General features: G+C 40.1%; 1 protein-coding gene across 3 annotated transcripts in view; it reads right to left on the bottom strand.

Annotated features, from left to right (window-relative positions):
- fer1l6 (fer-1 like family member 6) overlaps positions 1–19919 on the bottom strand; it is a 124253-nt gene that overhangs the window by 14882 nt on the left and 89452 nt on the right. For 2 of the 3 annotated variants that reach the window (XM_051935967.1, XM_028817740.2), the window contains exons 29-35: positions 19356–19415; positions 12653–12762; positions 10137–10268; positions 7366–7494; positions 4422–4549; positions 1322–1492; positions 1077–1231 (exon numbers count right to left, since the gene is read on the bottom strand). In XM_051935967.1, coding sequence (XP_051791927.1) covers positions 1077–1231; positions 1322–1492; positions 4422–4549; positions 7366–7494; positions 10137–10268; positions 12653–12762; positions 19356–19415 — 885 coding nt within the window. The remainder of the gene's footprint in view (positions 1–1076; positions 1232–1321; positions 1493–4421; positions 4550–7365; positions 7495–10136; positions 10269–12652; positions 12763–19355; positions 19416–19919) is intronic. The other variant, XM_051935968.1, reaches the window with a different exon arrangement.

Raw genomic sequence — 19919 nt, 5'->3', positions numbered from 1 at the left:
GAGAATCATGAGACTTCTTCATGGGTAATCACTCAATTCAAAGATCAAATGAAAGAGAATCGTGTGACTTGTTCACAGGACTGATTCGATTCCAGAATCAAGTGAATGAGATCTGACTTTTTCACATGTAATCACTCAGTTCAAAAATCAAGCAAATGAGAATCAAGAGAACAAGAATCATGTGACTTATTGATGGGTAATGATTCAGTTCAGAAATTAAATGAATGAGAATTTTGAGACCCACACACAGGTTTGATTCAATTTGAGAAGCAAGTGAACAAGAATCCTCTAACTCATTGGCATCTTTGATCCGGTTCAGGAATCAAGTGAATGAGAATTGTGTGAATAATTTGCAGGTTTGATTCTTTTTGAGAATCATGTGACTTGATCACAGGTAATGATTCGGTTCAAGAATCACATGAACGTGAAATTTTGTTACACATTCACGGTTTTGATTCAGCTCGAGAATCGAGTCAACAAGAATTGCAAGTTTGATTCGGTTCAGGAATCAAATCAATGAAAATTGTGTTGAGGGAAGGACAGGATTTGAACGGAATGTTGGGGTGTCACCCGGGCCACCCCATTTACTTGAAAGGGAAAAACACAAAAGAACTGAAAATAGCAGGCATTCGATAGTGTAAGGGTTAACAAAAGCAAAGTCCTAGACGTTGGCTTCAAATTGGTAGGCTCTGGAGAGAGCCTGGAAGGTGACTCTCAGACGTGTCACGTGTCACACACTCTTTTGCAGGTTCAATTTAGCTCAAGAAACAAGTGAACGAAAATCCTGCGACTAGAATGTTCGGTTATAAAGCATGATATGTAAAGCGCAAGTCAACAGAAAATAGTTTTTATGACGTACAAGTCACAAGAAGGGTTTCACGTGGGGCACAAGTGGAGTATTCAGGAAAAAAAGATTGACAGGCTTTGTTGGGCTGATGGCCGTTTATCGTGAAAATTGTTCTGATGTCCTTAGAGGATTTCTACGGCAGGATACAAAGACTCTCCGACTGCTATGAGCTGCAGTAATGGTTGTGGCAATTCTAGTTTGTTATCTTGTTTTGAGAAGGCAAACATACCATCTTCGATAAAAAATGTCTTTCCTGCGAACACTTTATCGCTGATGATGATCTTTCCTGGTGATAAGTGGGGACCATCCAGCATGTGATCCTTACATAGTCTGCTCAGAAGTTCAGTGGGCTTCATTGTGTCTCTCCAAGCGTTGTAGCCATCACTGTTAAGAAGGATTATACAATTTAATGAGATGCAACATCTGGATAAACACCATTAATGTGCACCTAAAAAAAATATCAGAGTGACATACATGGCATATTGCTTAGCCAAACCACATGTGGCTCGGTGTTGTGTGTAAAATCGGTTCTCGAGGTCGATCTTGGTCTCTCCAATCAGATCATCAGTCCCGATCATATCGTAGTCATAAATCACAACAGAAAGTAATGACTCCATGGGAAACGTGGCTTGCATCTCAAAAGACCTAAAATGAAGATGATGATTTACTGACTGTTTTTGGTCACTGTAAAGTACAAACGGTTAGGGTTATAGAGGAGAATTATAAAGTCAAGTAATACTGGAGAAGTCACAACCTGAATACTGGAAAATAAAGCTAACTAATACTCAAGAGTTTTTACACCTGCAGAGTGAAGTGAAGCCAAGTCTCCAGATTTGTTGGGAGTTTCCAGGAGACAACAACGTGAACCAAAATCTGGCACTGGCAAACATCCATACCAGGAGATCCAAAAATATTACAGATACCCTCAGTGCAGAGGAATTGGATAAACCTCTGGCACTCTCAGAATTAGTAGACACTATAAACTCAATACAGAGTGGGAAAGCAGTAGGCCCTGATGGTTACCCTGCAGAATTTTATAAACAAGCCCGTGTTGTAAAAAGCCTGGGTTCCTAAAAAACCATGGATTATGGCACCTCATTCAATCAATTGCATCGGTTGTGTATTAGCGGCTGCTCGTTGGTTTCGTTTTGCATACGTGCTCGCCTCCGTGGTCTATCAGTGGCTAAGCGAGCTTTTCTCTCCTCAGAGGTTTCATTTTGCTGATGTGCTCGCCTTGCTTGTGTATTAGCAGCGGTGGTTTCACTTTGGCAACAGAGTCGCTTTCTCGCACTTCCGGGCCGGACAGACAGACACACACACTTCCACGCGTAAATGTTTATATATAAGATTCTCATTTAAGTTATCTCCCCTTTTATTAGCAAAAAATATATCAAGCAACCAGTACCAGTCAAAGCCCATATGGAGCCCTAGGTGCGTTTGATTGTACCCCTTGGAATCCATAGAGGAAGCTGAACAGTGAAGAGCATGTGCCACTTGAGTTACATATGGAGGAGTCCATAGCATGGACATAGCATGCTTTCAGCGTAATCACACTTTGGATGAAGAGTGGCGGCCAGATTGTCAGAGTATGTGTACCTTGAATTACCAAAATGAGACCCCTCGGTGCCCATAGCACTCTTTCAAAATTATTAGACTATAAGGACTGGGATAGGGGGAGAGGGGGGTCCTTCTTAGTCTCCACAGTGTGCCCCTCACTGACAATAGTGTGGATATAACAGAAACGTACAGAGCAACACAGACGGCGCCCCTCGCTGTAGGATCGCACTCCCCTTAACTGTTATAAACAGCTCCCCTTGGGTATAGGCGCCCTAGGTGGCCACAAATGTTGTCAAACGGATTGACCAGCAGCCAAAACACAATGGTGCCAACCAAAAATCAATGTCAAGTTCACAAAATAGATGAAAAGCAAAATAAGTCAAACACAAAGCCTACTTAGAGGAAAAACAAAATGAACGCTAAACACCTTGTGATAATCTCAATTCACGCCACAGCCATAACTTTCCTGGAGGTTCCTGTGATGATCACAATTGTGTGGCCTGTAATTTGTGTCACATAAATAATAAACTGGAAAATTAAAACAGACAACAGTTGTCCTCAAAGAAGTTCCAAACCATTAAATCTACGATAAATGAATGTATGCTATGACACTGAGGGATAACTGAGAATGCAAGCACCACCATATTTATAGCATTACATCCTGTGACATCAAAACTGCCACCTTAGAGGTCAGGTGATCAATACTGATGGCGTCTCATAAACCAAGAAAATCAAAATGGTAAGCAGAACAAACTTTTCAAAATCAACACAAATATCAAAATTAGAATCTACATGCACAACAACCCAAAATAACACAAAAATATGTGCATAAAAGGGCATAATTATTATAATAACGAGATAATGTATCTGGGATATCAGTGCCATTTTGTGCACTTTGTTTTGCTTGGGTTCGTTATTCATTTTTTGGCATCAGATGTTAATGTTGAGCAATTGTTTTGTAAGCTGTCGACTCTGAATATTCCAGAAGATTTAACATTTACTTTTGTTATGAATTATTTTATACCGTTGTACCAGGTGGAGTAGTAGCACTGAGGTGGAGGATCTGCGCTGGTATCTGGAAGGCTGCTGGTTCAAATCCTGTTACTGCCAGAAGAGATCTTACTCCTTTGGACCCTTGCATAAGGCCCTTAACTTGAAAATTGCTCCGGTGGTGCTGTGCAATTCCTGACCCTGGACTCTGACCTCCAAAGGTCATACAAAAAGACAATTTCCCCTTGGGGATTAATACAGTATACCAAAACAAATGTTCAATGCCATCTTGATTATTGACTATAGCTGCTATTTTGTCTTCCCTTTGTCAGGGCAGCTCTCATGTTGTTAGGGGCGTGTCCTCAGAGGTCATGACCTGCATTAATGGTACGACGGGTTGAAATTATCACCCATCAGACCATTTCTCCATCCGAGTTTACGGATTTCAAAAACCTGTTGGTTGACTTTGTGAGGAGTTATTCTCTCTGCCTATTTTTTGGTTTCGATTTTTGCTTCTCGATTTGGTTTTGACTCTGTGTGGTAGATCTTATGGTTTTGACCCTTTGCGGACTCTGATTACATCTGTTCTTCTGGTTTTCCTTCAAAGAGAACCCCAATACAGATATGTGGTCTGCAGAACCATACCTCGGGCACCACTGTTTTATATGGAGTGCTGCGCCATGCAGGCTTTAACGGTGTTCCACAAATCTAGGGATCTGCCCTGGTAATCGGAAGGTTGCCGGTTTGAATCCCGTAAATGCCAATAGGGACTCTGCTGTGTTGGACCCTTGAGCAAGGCCCTTAACCTGCGATTGCTGAGCGCTTTGAGTAGTGAGAAAAGCGCTATATAAATGCAAAGAATTATTATTATCTACGCAGCATTGCTAACAAATTTCTTAAACAATTTCCAGCTTCTACCACTCACCAATAAACTTTTTTTGGAGAGCAGGATTGTTATCAATGAAGCTCAGTAGCCATTTTTGAGACTCAACAATAAACCAACCTTTACTCATTTATCTTTACACACCTTCCAAAAATGGGATTCAGCTGCTTGGGGATGTAATTGTCTCTGTCTTTAATTTCGGTTTTCCCGAGTCGGAGTACGATATATGGATCTGATTTGCCATCTGGGTCTGCAGGGTGAAGATTGGAAGCCTGTAAATAAAACAAAAATAAAAATACAAAACGCAACAATTAGGGTCAAGACCAGAAAAAAACTTTTAGAAAACCTGAATCTTTGAACAAAAGAATGAATGGCAAAAAAAGAGTTTTGGAATCCGCAAACTCGGATAAGCAGGTGAATTTATTCGAACAACCTTTAGTTATGCTTGATATTCTAGAAAGAGGATTATGTAAGTAACCAGGAGAGGAGACAAAGTCAAAGGACAAAAAAAGAAGTCAAAAACCGGGAAGTCAAATGGAGTGAAACCAAAAAATTACAAAAAGACAGAAAAAAGAAAAGGAAATTCTTTGAAGGAATAGCACAAGGCAAAAAGATTTGTTTAGAAAAATATCAGCCTGGATAAGGAAGTGACTTTATTTACTGCACAGCTTTTAACTCCAACAATTAACTAGTTAGAGGTTACGACCTCAAAAGAAACACCCATAGGAAGTGGCACCAACCATACCCATCCAAGATGGTGCCAACAGCTGTAAAAATAAAAATAATAAAAACAAAAAATAAAGCTGATGTCACATTAAGTGACTTCTAGTCATGGAGTAGGTCAGATTGGCCAACCGCTGTTGCTCATCTTGTCACCGAGTCACCTTACGTGACTGAAAATCGCTGCCTAGGTCCACGGTTTTCAAACTTTTTTGAACAAGTACCACTCCGCGAGGACCAGTAAACTGAAGTACCACTGTCAATGAATCGTTAATTTACGCCCGTGTTGTTTTGAAGAAAAAGTCACTATAATCACTATAATGACTGTAATTATGACGTTAAAGTGATATTAAACTAATTAAGGAAATGGGTGCCCGCGCTAATAAAAGCCGGCTTGGAGTCTTCCACACATTTACAGTAGTATACTTATACTATATATGATTATATGCAACATATTGGCATTCTAGCAACATCGATTCGTGGAAAATAAAGGGCCACATGAGTACCACTTGGCATAACTTGAAGTACCACCAGTGGTACGCGTACCACAGTTTGAAAACCGTGGGCCTAGGTGACATTTACTGATTGGCTGCCATATTTCCAGCACAGTCTTGCTTGCCCCCTTTTTCTGACTGCCAGTAGCATGTGCTGCCTGACGGATCTGGCACTATGTGTAGGGTTAATAACTATGACGAGTTTAGCCACAATGTTGGCCCATTTTCTGTTCTGTTGTGGTACATAAAACATGAGACATCAGACAGACAAACATTTCTTCTGTTTGTGAGGTCCAAAGGCCCGGCCTTCCTTATTCTTCGTCACTGCCTTCTCTGTGTGACACTCCCAGATGAGCATCCATTGGTTGTCAGCTGTCACACACACAGATCCCGACCCCACAGCGAAAGACAAAATCAAACCTGCCTGACAGGCATGTCACATTACATGGCTAACATCATGGGAGCTGCACTGCCAACTGCCTCGGACTCGCTAAGATTATGTAAACTGTAGGTGCCAGGAAGGAGGTAAAGGCATCCTGGCGGGGGTAAAGGAAAGATTCTTACCCAGCGAGGAGAACATAATGGATGTACTGGGAGAACAGGCTTACCAGGAGCAGTTCATTCCCAAACACAACAGGCCGGTAGTGTTTCTTAGGGCTGAGCCCAATTAGGACACCCACATGGGATGGGATTTGGAGACTTGGAGTCTGGAAATATGGCACTGTCTAGGACTTTGGGGACCACTAGAAGGTGCTGCCTTGGTTTTGGCATGACCCGGATGTCTTGAGAAGGAGATTGGAAACAGTTCCCAAGTTGGCTTTAAAAAAGAGACCACCACCTCACATAAATGAGTCGGGAGGCAGTGGGCAACAATCTCTTGGAGGTGGAAGGTGAATTGTGTATTGGTGTGTTATGCTGGTGCTCTGGAAGGAGTTTGTGACAATCATTTATTTGAACCTGGAATTGTGTTGGGCATTACTGTGTCTGTGATCTGGTGCCACATTGCGACCCCTAGTGGTTGCAAAACGATGACTACGACTGAAAATAGTTGGAGAAGTCGAGGGATGTGACAGAGAAGTAGTGGCAGATTGATCATTTACAGCACTGAACCCCCCCCAAAATAACAAGTTCAGTATTAGTATTAGTCAAAGGTCATGACCTATCGAGACTCACACTTGGAAATGCGGTAGAGCAGGGGTTCTTAACCTTTTGATGACTCCAGACCCCGGATGGATTGTCCAGTATGGTCCTATACCCCCTTTACTTGACTGTTGAAATAATCATCGCCATTCCTTATATTAGTTGCCAGAATGAATGGTGGAGCGCAGTCGCCGCCTTTATATACAATGCAAAACACGCTTCTAGAGTCTTCGAAATACGTACATTGTCAATAAACGAGTAAATACACACTTGTTCAGTAAATATACATTTATTAAATTTAAATATTAAAATTAAAATGTACTTAATTTAAATTTAAAATTAAAGTTGTAGTAAATACACATGTGTAAAATTAAATACAAACATTTGCAGGAAATGTCGAATGTTCTCGAAGATTCTATCGTGTTCTATTCACATACTAACCCAAGTATAAATTAATACGTTAAATAAAATAAATACCAGTACCCAGAGATTGAGTCCCATACCCCCAGCATTTGGTTCCCATACCGATACCCCCGGTTAAGAACTCCTGCGGTAGAGCAACCTTAACGACAGGTGAATTAAACTGACGATGATCATTAAAAAAAAAAACAAAAAGTTGCCGGTAACGGTGCGTCTCAAACAACAAAAATGAAACTAATAAAAGATTGAGAAATACGTAGAAAAACGTGTAACAAAATGAAATAAGATGTGCAATCGTGACACCAAGTACTTACAGAAACAATGTAGACTCTTATTAGAACTTTCACCGGATGGTTTGGGGGCATCCCCTGTAGGACTCTGAACTGCCCCACGTCTGCAGTGATGTCATCAGCATCGGGACACTTTGACACGCAGAATCGTCCCTGTGAAATGTAAAAAGATTGTCATTGATATTAGATCAATGTTGACGAGGACAGGCCATTCAGCCCAACAAAGTGCGTTGATCCTATTCACCTCATTTTTCCACAATAACACGTAGTCAAGTTTTGAAGTTCCCTAAAGTCCTACTCTCTACCACACTTATTGGTCACTTTTTCCCCCCCAAGTGTCGTAGTTCTCTTTGTGAAGAAAAAGTAACAAAGACAGAGCCAATCTAATTTGCATACAGTGAAAGCAGATTCGGTGGGTGTATAAACCCCTACAGCACCCCCTGGTGGCACCCACGGAACCCATCATGACCTACTGGTGTCCATTTGGGTATCGAGGACCAGGGCTGCTGTCCTGTAGTGTATTGGGAAAGACTGTAGCCATGTCCCATGGTCTCCCCCTGTCCTATCATTGTGCACGGTAAAGGTCCTTGCTCATGCCAACACCATCCATCCATCCATCAATTCTCTTCCGCTTATCCGAGGTCGGGTCGCGGGGGCAGCAGCTTGAGCAGAGATGCCCAGACTTCCCTCTCCCCAGTCACTTCTTCTAGCTCTTCCGGGAGAATCCCGAGGCGTTCCCAGGCCAGCCGGGAGACATAGTCCCTCCAGCGTGTCCTGGGTCTTCCCCGGGGCCTCCTCCCGGTTGGACGTGCCCAGAACACCTCCCCAGGGAGGCATCCAGGAGGCATCCTGATCAGATGCCCGAGCCACCTCATCTGACTCCTCTCGATGTGGAGGAGCAGCGGCTGTACTCTGAGCCCCTCCCGGATGACTGAGCTTCTCACCCTATCTTTAAGGGAGAGCCCAGACACCCTGCGGAGGCTCATGCCAACACACTTTTCATATTGATAGCATTGCCAGCCAATCTCTGGCAGAGCATATAAAATGGTCTGTTTTTCCATCATCCTGGCCAGGTAATGGACCAGCACCAATCCAGCATGGTCTGCTAGCCCATGAGTGCTGTCCATCATGCCCCATAAGCTAACAAGTTAATGGAATGTTCTTTATGTTCAGCTGTGTCCCGGTGTGAGAACAGAATTCTCGGAGATTGTACGTAGACAGCCAGAAAGAAACGTGAACTGTTGGACAGAGAGGCATGGAGGGCGTAGAGTTTTCTGATGGTTACATTAGTATGAGATAACATATAATAATAAATAATAATTCTTTACATTTATATAGCACTTTTCTCACTACTCAAAGCGCATTGTTGAGGGCATCTTGACCAGCTGCATCACCGTGTGGTACGGCAACACTACTGCTATGGACCGCAAACGCCTGCAGAGAGTGGTAAAGACTGCTGAGAAGATCACCAGGACCCCACTGTCCTCTCTGCAGAGCATCTACAACTGCAGAGTCCGCAGGAGAACTGCCTCGATCCTCAGGGACCCCACAGACCCCCCAACACGAACTGTTCACACTTCTACCTTCAGGCAGGAGGTACAGACGTATGAAATGCAGGACTTCCAGGCTAAAGAACTTTTTTCTTTCCCAAGGCCATTAGACTCCTAAATTACTGACTGGACTTTGTAACCGTGGTCCACCTCATTCTATCGACCTCACACAACTGTACTGGACTTGTCCATCACACACCTACCTGCACATTTACATTTTACACTTCTATTCTGTTTTTATACTTTATGCTGTGTCAGTTACTTAAAATCTATCTGCCACTTAATATTTATGTTTATTTTTATAGTTGGTTTTGTCATTTGGTGTGGACAGCAAAGAAAGAATTTCATCGTACAGGGAAACGTGTCACCTTACTGTGCACATGACAATAAACTTTGAACTTGAGCTCTACACATGGTGGACCTGGGAAGTGATCCCACAAGTTTTAAGAATTGTAACCTAGGCACTTAAGCCTTAATCATCTTAAACAACAACTTTCCTTTTCTTTGTAATATCAATTTTTCTCTTTATTTGTTGTGTGAATTGTTTGGTTTGAATTTCACTAAACGTTTAAAATGAAGACACTTGGACAGTAGAGTCTCCTTTTGGAAAGGAGTCATACGAACCGCTTTTCGAGTAGCTGTATTTGGAATATTTGGAAGCCCTCGACAAATGCAGCTACCGACATTCACAACAGAGATTTGCTTGCTGCAGGAAATCTGTGGCTCAAAACGCACGGTGACATTATGGCTGTGTGTGCCTGTGGTGACTCAGTAAGGGGGGGGGGGTAGAATTACCACACGAGACGGCTGCTTGAATCAAGAAGCACCAAACTCATCGACAGAAGTCGACATCTGAAGCGTCTGCTGTAAATGTGTTACTTAATGCAGGAGAATCTACGCCCACTCTGCTGAGGATTAACCAATCAAAACACAGCACCCGTTAGAGCCCACCCCCTCAGCTTCAAGTTGAGTGCTGTGACATTGAAATAAATAAATATGGGGATAATTAAATTAAGCAACACAATACGTACCTCTGTTTATGACGCATTTAACTATTTATGTTCATCTACGATTTGGCTTGTACGTTTTAAGTTCACATTCACAATCTATCAATCAATTTGCATACTTGATTATTATTATTATTATTTTTAAATATTCCTTAATAGAAAACTGTGGAAAAAGAAAGTATTTAAATGCAGTTAATTTTTAGAAAAATCCAAATTAGCTTGAAAAAATGTCACCAACCTTAAATTTCCCAACAATTCTGTCCTCATGAATGCTGCTGTCTTCTTCGCTTGCTTTGCCCCGTAACAAATCGAAGGTTTTAACCCAGTCGTCAAAATCTCCAAACTCCGTTTCCAACTCTTTATCATAGATCTGAAAAAAGGGAACAGTGGAAAAAAAAGGGAGAACGTAGCACAAACAGCAATTTTTAAGGGAAAAATTTGGGTCATCTGCTTTACTTTGTCACCGTATGTGTTCTTCCCTGTAATCATCCCTTCCTTATCCATCCCAATTATACAGTTATTGTTTTTGATATTTTGTGTTCTTTTAATACTAAAGGAGGAAGAGTGTCGTGATAAACTCATATTTTAACCAGCAGGAGGCACTACCTGTTATGTACATTTTGGTCTATTTTATGTTTTATTGTTTTTTTCTCTTTTTTGTATGCTTATTTTTCATACTTTTATGATTGATTTTTGTCTTTTGTTGGTTATGTATTGTATCTTTACGTTTACTTATTGTCCCTGTTCCTCATGAGTTGAGGCCTGGCGTCACCACTCCGGAGTACTCCTTCTGGTCTTATTATGTAAGCTGAAAAGGCTCAGGAGTTGGGAATCATTCATTTTTGGTTCTGTAAGGCTTTTGTGCTGTTTGGATTTCCTGCATTTCTGATCGGATTTTTCTTGCTTCGTAATGGATTCCAATTTTGGATACTGTTTTAGGACTCGTTTGCTTAGGATTCTGCCTCTTTTCGCTCTGCTGAGATTCTTTCTGTATTTTTATAAGTAAAGCGTTCATTTATAGAGCTTCTTTGCTTGCCCATTTTTTTTTAATACAAGCTGAGAGTTTACAGTCGTCCTTCCTCTTGTGGAGATTTTGTCGTATGGTTGGAACTTGTAACCTTATTTTTGAAACTTTTTGTTGACAGAAGCAGAGAGTTACAAGATCTTATAAGGTCCTGAGAGTGTAGGGACAGGAACGGTCAGTAGGGAGGGTCATCATTAGAATGCTGACAGTAGTGGGAGCCCAAGAGCTAATTACCGGACTGGATGGAGATCAGTGAGGAACCACCTTAGAAGTCCCTCCAGGGGTCAGAAATATGGCAGTAATATGGAATCCAACTACCCAACGGAGAGGACAGAGCATCTGGGGGTGGCCTGTCCCTTTAAATCTTAATCCAGGCTTTGAAGTGCAGAAGCACCTGAGCCCACCAGAGGGAGCTCTAGACACTATCACCGGGTTTGTACACAGCAGACTGGCTTCCTGGTGTTACAAACCTCCGATGTTTTCTAGGTTATGATTTTCGTTGCCTTTCCTGAAAATATTTACACATTGTTAGCAGGGTTTAACCCCAAAATTCTGAATATGAACTTAGTTTGTGTCCACAAAATGTTATTTAATGGAGGATTTATTTTATTGACTTTTCTGCAACATCAGTTTGTTTACCGTGGCACTGCTAAATTTGTGGAATGGTTGTTGACGCATTGCTAGGGAAATGAGCTGGTAGTTAGCAGCTGTGACATCACAGGGTCATGGGCATAAACGTCACAACCAGGACTTTCTATTTTTATGAATTTGTACAGAAAAAAGAAACAAAGAATTTGCTGTGTATTTATTTTTTGAGAGATTTTATCGTGTTATGTTTTAGCCAAGGTTCGTCCACGGGCTAATGTTTAAATTTCTTTTTTTCTGCCTTTTTCTCTCAGCTTGTGTGCATTTCGTTTCTGCTAATATTGCTCTGTTCGTTTATTATTTATTAGCTATGTTTCACATATTTTATACTTTGCTATTTGTGAATGATTTATTTATTATTTAGTTTCTATGTGTGCGACTGTGTTCTGCTATATTCCTTGTATTGTGTGAGTGGATCCTCAGGAGGCGGAGCCACCATTACCTCACCACTAAGGGACTGCCCCCCTCCCCAGCCTTTAATGGTATCTGGTAGGTTGCTGGTTCAAATCCCATTACTGGCAGAAGGGATCCTACTCTGTGGGTTTAGCGAGGCCCTTAACCTGAAAATTGCTCAGGACGCTGTACAATGGCTGACCCTGGTCCTGGTATCACATTACCTTGTTAAAAATATTTATGACTTTGATTTGTGGTGTTGTTTTTCGTTTTGATGGGTGCAATGGCATCCTTAAAGATTTAGTTTGGCCTAGAAGTGCAGGGTGGTGATCATTTTCCATTTTGTATCATTGCTTTGTGGTTACTCCTTTTGTTCATCCCTTCCTCGCGTTATCTGTTGGTATTTTCTCCACTATGCTTTCTTTTTGGGATTAGGTGAAGCCTGAGAATCCCCCCCTACAGGTAGATTTAAAATGTACATTTACATCAACCGATAGATTACGAGGTCACAGAGCTCTTTTGTAAACTTTGTCCTTTTACTAAATATATACGTTTAATGCCTCCATAGTGAACAAACCCATTCCTGTGGTGTTAAGCCCCACACCATCTCCTGTCTTGTGCTGCGAGGTTAGGCACCGCCACCCGGAACATGACCCTAAATTAGATACTTTTAGATCTAATGTGTTGGTTACCTGCAAAGTCGCCAGTTTGGTGGGACCATGAGTGTCTGTCCTTCTTAGTGGCTTTCTTTTGCCTTCTCCATCTTCAATTGCTACGGAAAACTGGTCAGGAGGTCCTTTCACTGTGGGCACAATTAATGCACTGGAATGACTTCTTTTGCAATGTTAATTAAACATCAATCCATTTTCTCTATTTATTTAAGTTATTTATTGTTATTTGATATGACTTAACCCTCTGGGGCCTGAGGCTAAAATCTTGATCGAGTTCTTCATGAGGGAATTGGCCAACTGTGATGCACGCAGGCAGTTAACGCAGCTGCCCCTCATCGAGACTCCGCAGGTCATTCGGTGCACCTGCACTCACAGCGGATTAAAAGGGTCTGAGAGCGCAGTCGAGGGAGAAGAAGAAGAAAACGAGAGAAAGAGCGAGATGAGAATTAAACAAAAGGCAAGGAGAGAGGGAACAAGAATGTCGAGACCAAGGCAAAGAAAAACCGTGATGATGTTTACGTTTAATAGCTGGAAATGATCATCTTGGTACCAGTATGTAATCAGCAGAATTCTGCAGATGGTGTGATAGATAGATAGATAGATAGATAGATAGATAGATAGATAGATAGATAGATAGATAGATAGATAGATAGATAGAATTTTAGTATAGTAGGCAGGATAGATAGACAGATAAACTTTTAGTATAGTAGGCAGGATAGATAGACAGATAGATAACATTTTAGTATAGTAGGCAGGATAGATAGACAGATAGATAAACTTTTAGTATAGTAGGCAGGATAGATAGACAGATAGATAACATTTTAGTATAGTAGGCAGGATAGACAGATAAAATTTTAGTATAGTAGGCAGGATAGATAGACATATAGATAACATTTTAGTATAGTAGGCAGGATAGATAGACAGATAAACTTTTAGTATAGTAGGCAGGATAGATAGACAGATAGATAACATTTTAGTATAGTAGGCAGGATAGATAGACAGATAGATAACATTTTAGTATAGTAGGCAGGATAGACAGATAAACTTTTAGTATAGTAGGCAGGATAGATAGACAGATAAACTTTTAGTATAGTAGGCGGGATAGATAGACAGATAGATAAACTTTTAGTATAGTAGGCAGGATAGATAGACAGATAGATAACATTTTAGTATAGTAGGCAGGATAGATAGACAGATAAAATTTTAGTATAGTAGGCAGGATAGATAGACAGATAGATAAACTTTTACTATAGTAGGCAGGATAGATAGACAGATAAAATTTTAGTATAGTAGGCAGGATAGATAGACAGATAGATAAACTTTTAGTATAGTAGGCAGGATAGATAGACAGATAGATAAACTTTTAGTATAGTAGGCAGGATAGATAGACAGATAGATAAACTTTTAGTATAGTAGGCAGGATAGATAGACAGATAGATAAACTTTTAGTATAGTAGGCAGGATAGATAGACAGATAAAATTTTAGTATAGTAGGCAGGATAGATAGACAGATAGATAAACTTTTAGTATAGTAGGCAGGATAGATAGACAGATAGATAACATTTTAGTATAGTAGGCAGGATAGATAGACAGATAAACTTTTAGTATAGTAGGCAGGATAGATAGACAGATACAATTTTAGTATAGTAGGCAGGATAGACAGACAGATAGATACAATTTTAGTATAGTAGGCAGGATAGGGGAAATTCACATGTCAGACCGCAATCAGACGCACTGCAGTTCGAGTCTCACCTGTATGGTTTATTAGGTGCATTCGCATCTCAGGTGAAAAGCACCTACTGTGGTTGTTATGTCTGTCTGTCTGTCTGTCTGCATACGTGACACAACTGGGCTCCCCCTTACAAAAATTAAATACATCTAAAACATATTTTAAATAAACACATTTCTATCTGTATGAATATATTTTAAAATATATTAAAAAATGACGAGGAAATGTGTTACAATATCTTGTACTAAAATATATAAATTACTGCCATTTTAATATATTGCAATATATTTCCAAAATATATTTCTTACAATGCAGTATTTTAAAATACTAGGAATAATATACTGGGCTTTTTTTTTTTTTTTTTTTTAAGAGTTTATACTTGTCATTGTTGAATATTGCAGTCTATGTTTAAAATATATTACCCTAAAATTGAAAAGTGCATCCAATGGCTGTCTCGTAGGTGTTTTTTATATCGAGATATCCAAACTACACTGTGAAACAGCACAAAATAAAATCTAAACTTATCCTTAGGCTATTACAGTTAATAATGAGGTTGATGTTGGCATACGCTGGCAGACTTGAACCTGCTTGAATTACTTTTAGGGAGTTAGAAGAAGTTCAAAATGAACTGGGATCACTGGGAAAACTGGACTGTGCTCCACGTTAAAAGAGTAATCCACCAAGGGTCTGGTCACGCACATCTTATACACAGTCTATTTCGAAATGTTTTTGTATCAATATTTTATATGTTTCTTATATTTCAGATTTAATCTTAAAAATATATATTTCAACTGCATATAGGTTACATTATATTGAAAGATATGTTCATATATTTTTTACGGTATATTACAATATGTTTCATTTTCATGAGGGCCAGTACACCGATTTTGTTGAAATTCGTCACACTTCCTCTTCAACGAAATTTGTTGAGAAATTTGCCGCCTTCATTACAAAAACACAAATTCACTTGAAAACGCTTCACTTTAATGCACTGCTTTGATTACCTAGAAGTATTTATTTGACAATATTCTATCAAAACAATGCATACGTTTTGGACATTGTGCGAATACAACTGGATGACTGAATCGTGGAGTAGTTTGAGATGTTTTCATTGGACATTTTAATATTATTTGCTGCAGTTGCAGACATGGTAATCGATTTTTCCTTGCATAGCGTATCCGGTCTGATTTTACACCAAAGAGGGCCGGCAGTGATTTAATGTCCAAGGTAACCTGAGAGAGGCTTCAGTCTTTGAACACTCCAAAACAAATGACCCAGAGAGGCAGCCCCTGTTCACAAGTCAGTCCTTGTCCTGCATACTTTAAAGGAAGTTTTAAATGAGAGACAAATGTGCCCGATGTAAAATTCTTACCTGAATTATAGTACGTTTTGCACAAATCTAGGAATTTTATTTTCTGAATAGCTGAGCACCACTCCTTATTTAAACTTCTAAAAGAAAGACCATTTCCCTCTCACCCCCTGGGATGAATTCCTTACGATTTGTAGACAATCTAGAAATACCACCGATACTTTAATCAAAACTAGGCAGTATTGCTTCAGGAATACAAATTGGTGGAAGGGAAGGAAATGTTGGCATTTTATCTCTAATTTGCATTTAAAAATGTGTTGCTGTAACAGCATACTGTACTCTATATACCGTACATCATAGCCATTCAAAGGGCACACTGACATTGCTCTCTATGAAGATCTGTAATGGACCGGGTACTGTGACACTTCACTGCACCTCCAGGTCACATCTAACACAGGTAAACCCCCTCGACTCATCTAGCTGGGCTACAGACACAAGTCTGTTCAAAGAAGACGAGCCCAGGAAGGTTAAATGTGGCGACCCACAGCATTATCTCTCCTGTTAAGACTCCGGGAGAAGCAGGCAGCTCTTCCTCTTCCACTCAAATGAATGTCTGCATCTTTGGATCGTGGGAGGAAACTAGAAGATCCATGCCAAGTCAAGAACTGAGCTCAGATTCTTTAATTATGAGGCCTTAGCACTGACTACTGCGTTACCACGTCACGTTAAGGAGCACATCTTTAGAATGGGAGGGAAACCTGAGCATCCATCGGGAGGACATTGAAAAGCAGAACAGATAGTTACCAGGATAAAAACTGAATCTGCATCTGTCGGGCAGCAGCACTAACCACTATGCCTCCATGACAGTTTAGATTTTCCAACTGAAAACAACGTAAAAAGCTGTAATAACACAAGGAGAAAAGATAAAGCTTGAAAAGACAATGGTAGAGCTGGGAATTCAAGCCAGAGCCTCCAACCTATGAGGAATAACTGATAAATAAGGCAGTATGTATTATACAGTGTAGTGCCTTTCATATCCATCTGTCTATTATATAGTGCCTTTCATATCTATCTATTGTATAGTGCCTTTCATATCTGTCTATTATATAATGCCTTTCATATCCATCTATTACATAATGCATTCATATCTATCTATTGTATAGTGCCTTTCATATCTGTCTATTATATAATGCCTTTCATATCCATCTATTATATAGCGCCTTTCAAATCTGTCTATTATATAGCACCTTTCATATCCATCTATTATATAATGCATTCATATCTGTCTATCTATTATATAGTGCCTTTCATATCTGTCTGTCTATTATATAATGCCTTTATATCCATCTATTATATAGTGCCTTTCATATCTATCTATTATATAATGCATTCATATCTGTCTATTATATAGTGCCTTTCATATCTGTCTGTCTATTATATAATGCCTTTATATCCATCTATTATATAGTGCCTTTCATATCTATTATATAGTGCCTTTCATAGCTGTCTATTATATAGTGCCTTTCATATCTATTATATAATGCATTCATATCTGTCTATTATATAATACCTTTCATATTTGTCTATCTATTATATAGTGCCCTATATATAGTGTCTATCTATTATATAGTGCCATATCTGTCTTACCAACCACAGTGCTGCCTTGCCAATTAAATTTGCCAGAGAACGGCCATGTTGTTCTGTGTTGTATGTGTCTCAACACGGAACAAGTAAGAGTTTCTCTGTCCTCTGTACACATGACAGTATTGACCATATAAACATAAGCTGCACATCTTTGGAAGATGGAAGGACCTTGGAGTATGCAGAGAACATCTGTACAGACACGGAAAGGACATGCAGAAAGTTACCTGGCCTCAATCCCTGGGGCTCTGAAGCAGCACTGCAGCGACCAGAGTTGCCATTTTGTCTAAAGTTCACATCTTTAGAATTGGAGAGTGTAGGGAGGAGAACATACAAAATTTCACCTGAACAATAACTGAGCCAAAGATCGAACTTGGATGCATAAAGTGACGAGGCTTCACAAGTCACTGCGCCTCTGTGACAATTTAGAAACTGATCAGTTAGGTTAAGATGGAACTCGTCGCCACAATCTCTCATCACTTGGCTATAATATAATATTACACAACATGACATAACGCAACAAAAGACAACACAACACCACATATATAACTCAACATAACAATATGATATCACACAGTACGACACAACATAAAACACAAAACAAAACAGAGACACATACATAACACCATCATAATATGATATAACACAACACAATGTATTGTGAAATTACACAACACAATATACTATAATATTACACAACATAATGTGATATAACACAAAACAGAGACACTTGTGTTGTATTGTGTTATATCATACTGTTATGTCGAGTTACACAACATAAAACAACAAAACAGCATAAAATAATACTTTATAACATCATATAACATAATTCAACAAAACACAAGACAACAACATCACAGACGTAACACACTTTATAATACGATATTACACAAGATAACATGATATAACATAACATGGCACACAAGCACATAACTCCACACAACATACCATCAGCCATTTCAATTCTCCTCCCCGCTTAGCTTGGTTCAGTCACAGGGCAGGAGTCCATCTTTGCGGCGATGGGTGCAGGCAGGCAGTCGGGGAGCAGCTCAGACAGGTGTTCGCTATAGAAAGGCGCTATATACCAGACCTGTGCCTAACCTTTTCATCTTACTTGCCATTTTAATTTGTCTAAAGCACAACTGTATCAGGATGGGCTGTGTAACCTCATGGCTGTCTTTGTGGGCTTGGGGTTGACTGCTGATCTTCTTATTTTCTATGTTATTTGTGCTAAATCTAAAAAGGCGCTATATAAACAAAGTTGTGAAGCTGTGCGGCTCAGAGGACGTCGCTTTGGGCTTTAAACCGCAGCTCAGTTCCCACTCAGTGTGATCCTAAAGGACTCCATTAACTTAGACTTTACATGTTACCGACTGTGCCATGGGGTTGAGCTGACTGCAGAAAGGCGCTATATAAATAGCAGTTGTTTGTGATCCATGTGACTGTTATCCACATCATTGTTTCGATCTTGTTGTGCTTTAGCAATGTCGGCACCACAAGGCCATCGTGATCTTCCCCTTCTGTCTCCTCTTTTTATTTTAGGTCAGACTTGTCCCTCAGTATCCACACCTGCTTATACACTTCTGGGGTCCCGAGTGCTCAGAGCCTGTCCAAGCAGCATGAGGCACAAGGCAGGGACCCACCACAGATGGGATGCCAGACCAATGCAGGGCACATTTATCCTTCAACCAGGAAAAATGTATGTTGACCAGTCATCTGAATGCAGAGAACTGGGGTACCTCGAGTTGAACCCGGGTCCACAGCAGCAGTGCCAACCACTGAGTCACCATATTCCATGCCACACACTAAATGGGTCCTTTAGATATATTTTTTTTTTTTTTGCTCTATTGTTATTTTTTTTTTTCTTATAAAGTCTGAATTAGTGCAAACTTCAGGGACCCCTTTAACAAAATAAGCTTATTTATAAAACGTTACATTTTTTTGTAAGCATGTTAAAAAGCTAATAGATTTTTCTTTTCAATGTTAAAACAATTCCCATATTGTAAATTTCAAAGAGCAAAAACAAGTGAGAGCTAAACCCTTACCTAAAGTGTCAACTCCATGGGACAGTAAGGCCTGCAGTGGCATGACAGCATCTTTGCCAGCTGGTCCAAAAAGCATAAGAATTTGGTAGGGAAAAAAGTATTTTAGTATTGAATGAAATCATAATAGAGCATTTGATATCAACTGAACACATCAATATCTCTGTCTCACATCGATCGGTCATACTGGGCAGAATTCAAGTCGTCATCCTCCCACTTTCAGAAGATGCTGCCATCATTTACCCTCCTAATCAGACATATCAGGGGGGCCAGGGACAGGAAATGCCAGCCCATCGCAGAGCATGCAAGTGGACGTGAGGGCATTTGGGCTGTGGAAGCAAACTGGTGAACTCACACCAGCATGGGCACCGGCACCGGGAAGAACCTACAATGCCTTCACAAAGTCTTCAGACCCTTCTCACATTTCCTTATCTTGCCACCTTGTGCAAAAATCATTTCTGTTCCTTTTTGCCCCCCACATCACACAACACTCATTACCCCAGAATGACACAGAGAACAAAGAATTTTAGAATTGTTTTGAAAACCTATTAAAAAAAAAAATAAAAT

The sequence above is a fragment of the Erpetoichthys calabaricus genome, chromosome 13, assembly GCF_900747795.2.
Source record: "Erpetoichthys calabaricus chromosome 13, fErpCal1.3, whole genome shotgun sequence".
Classification (NCBI taxonomy): domain Eukaryota; kingdom Metazoa; phylum Chordata; class Cladistia; order Polypteriformes; family Polypteridae; genus Erpetoichthys; species Erpetoichthys calabaricus.
Note: the sequence above shows the minus strand (reverse complement) of the source record. Positions and strands in the feature narration are given on the sequence as shown.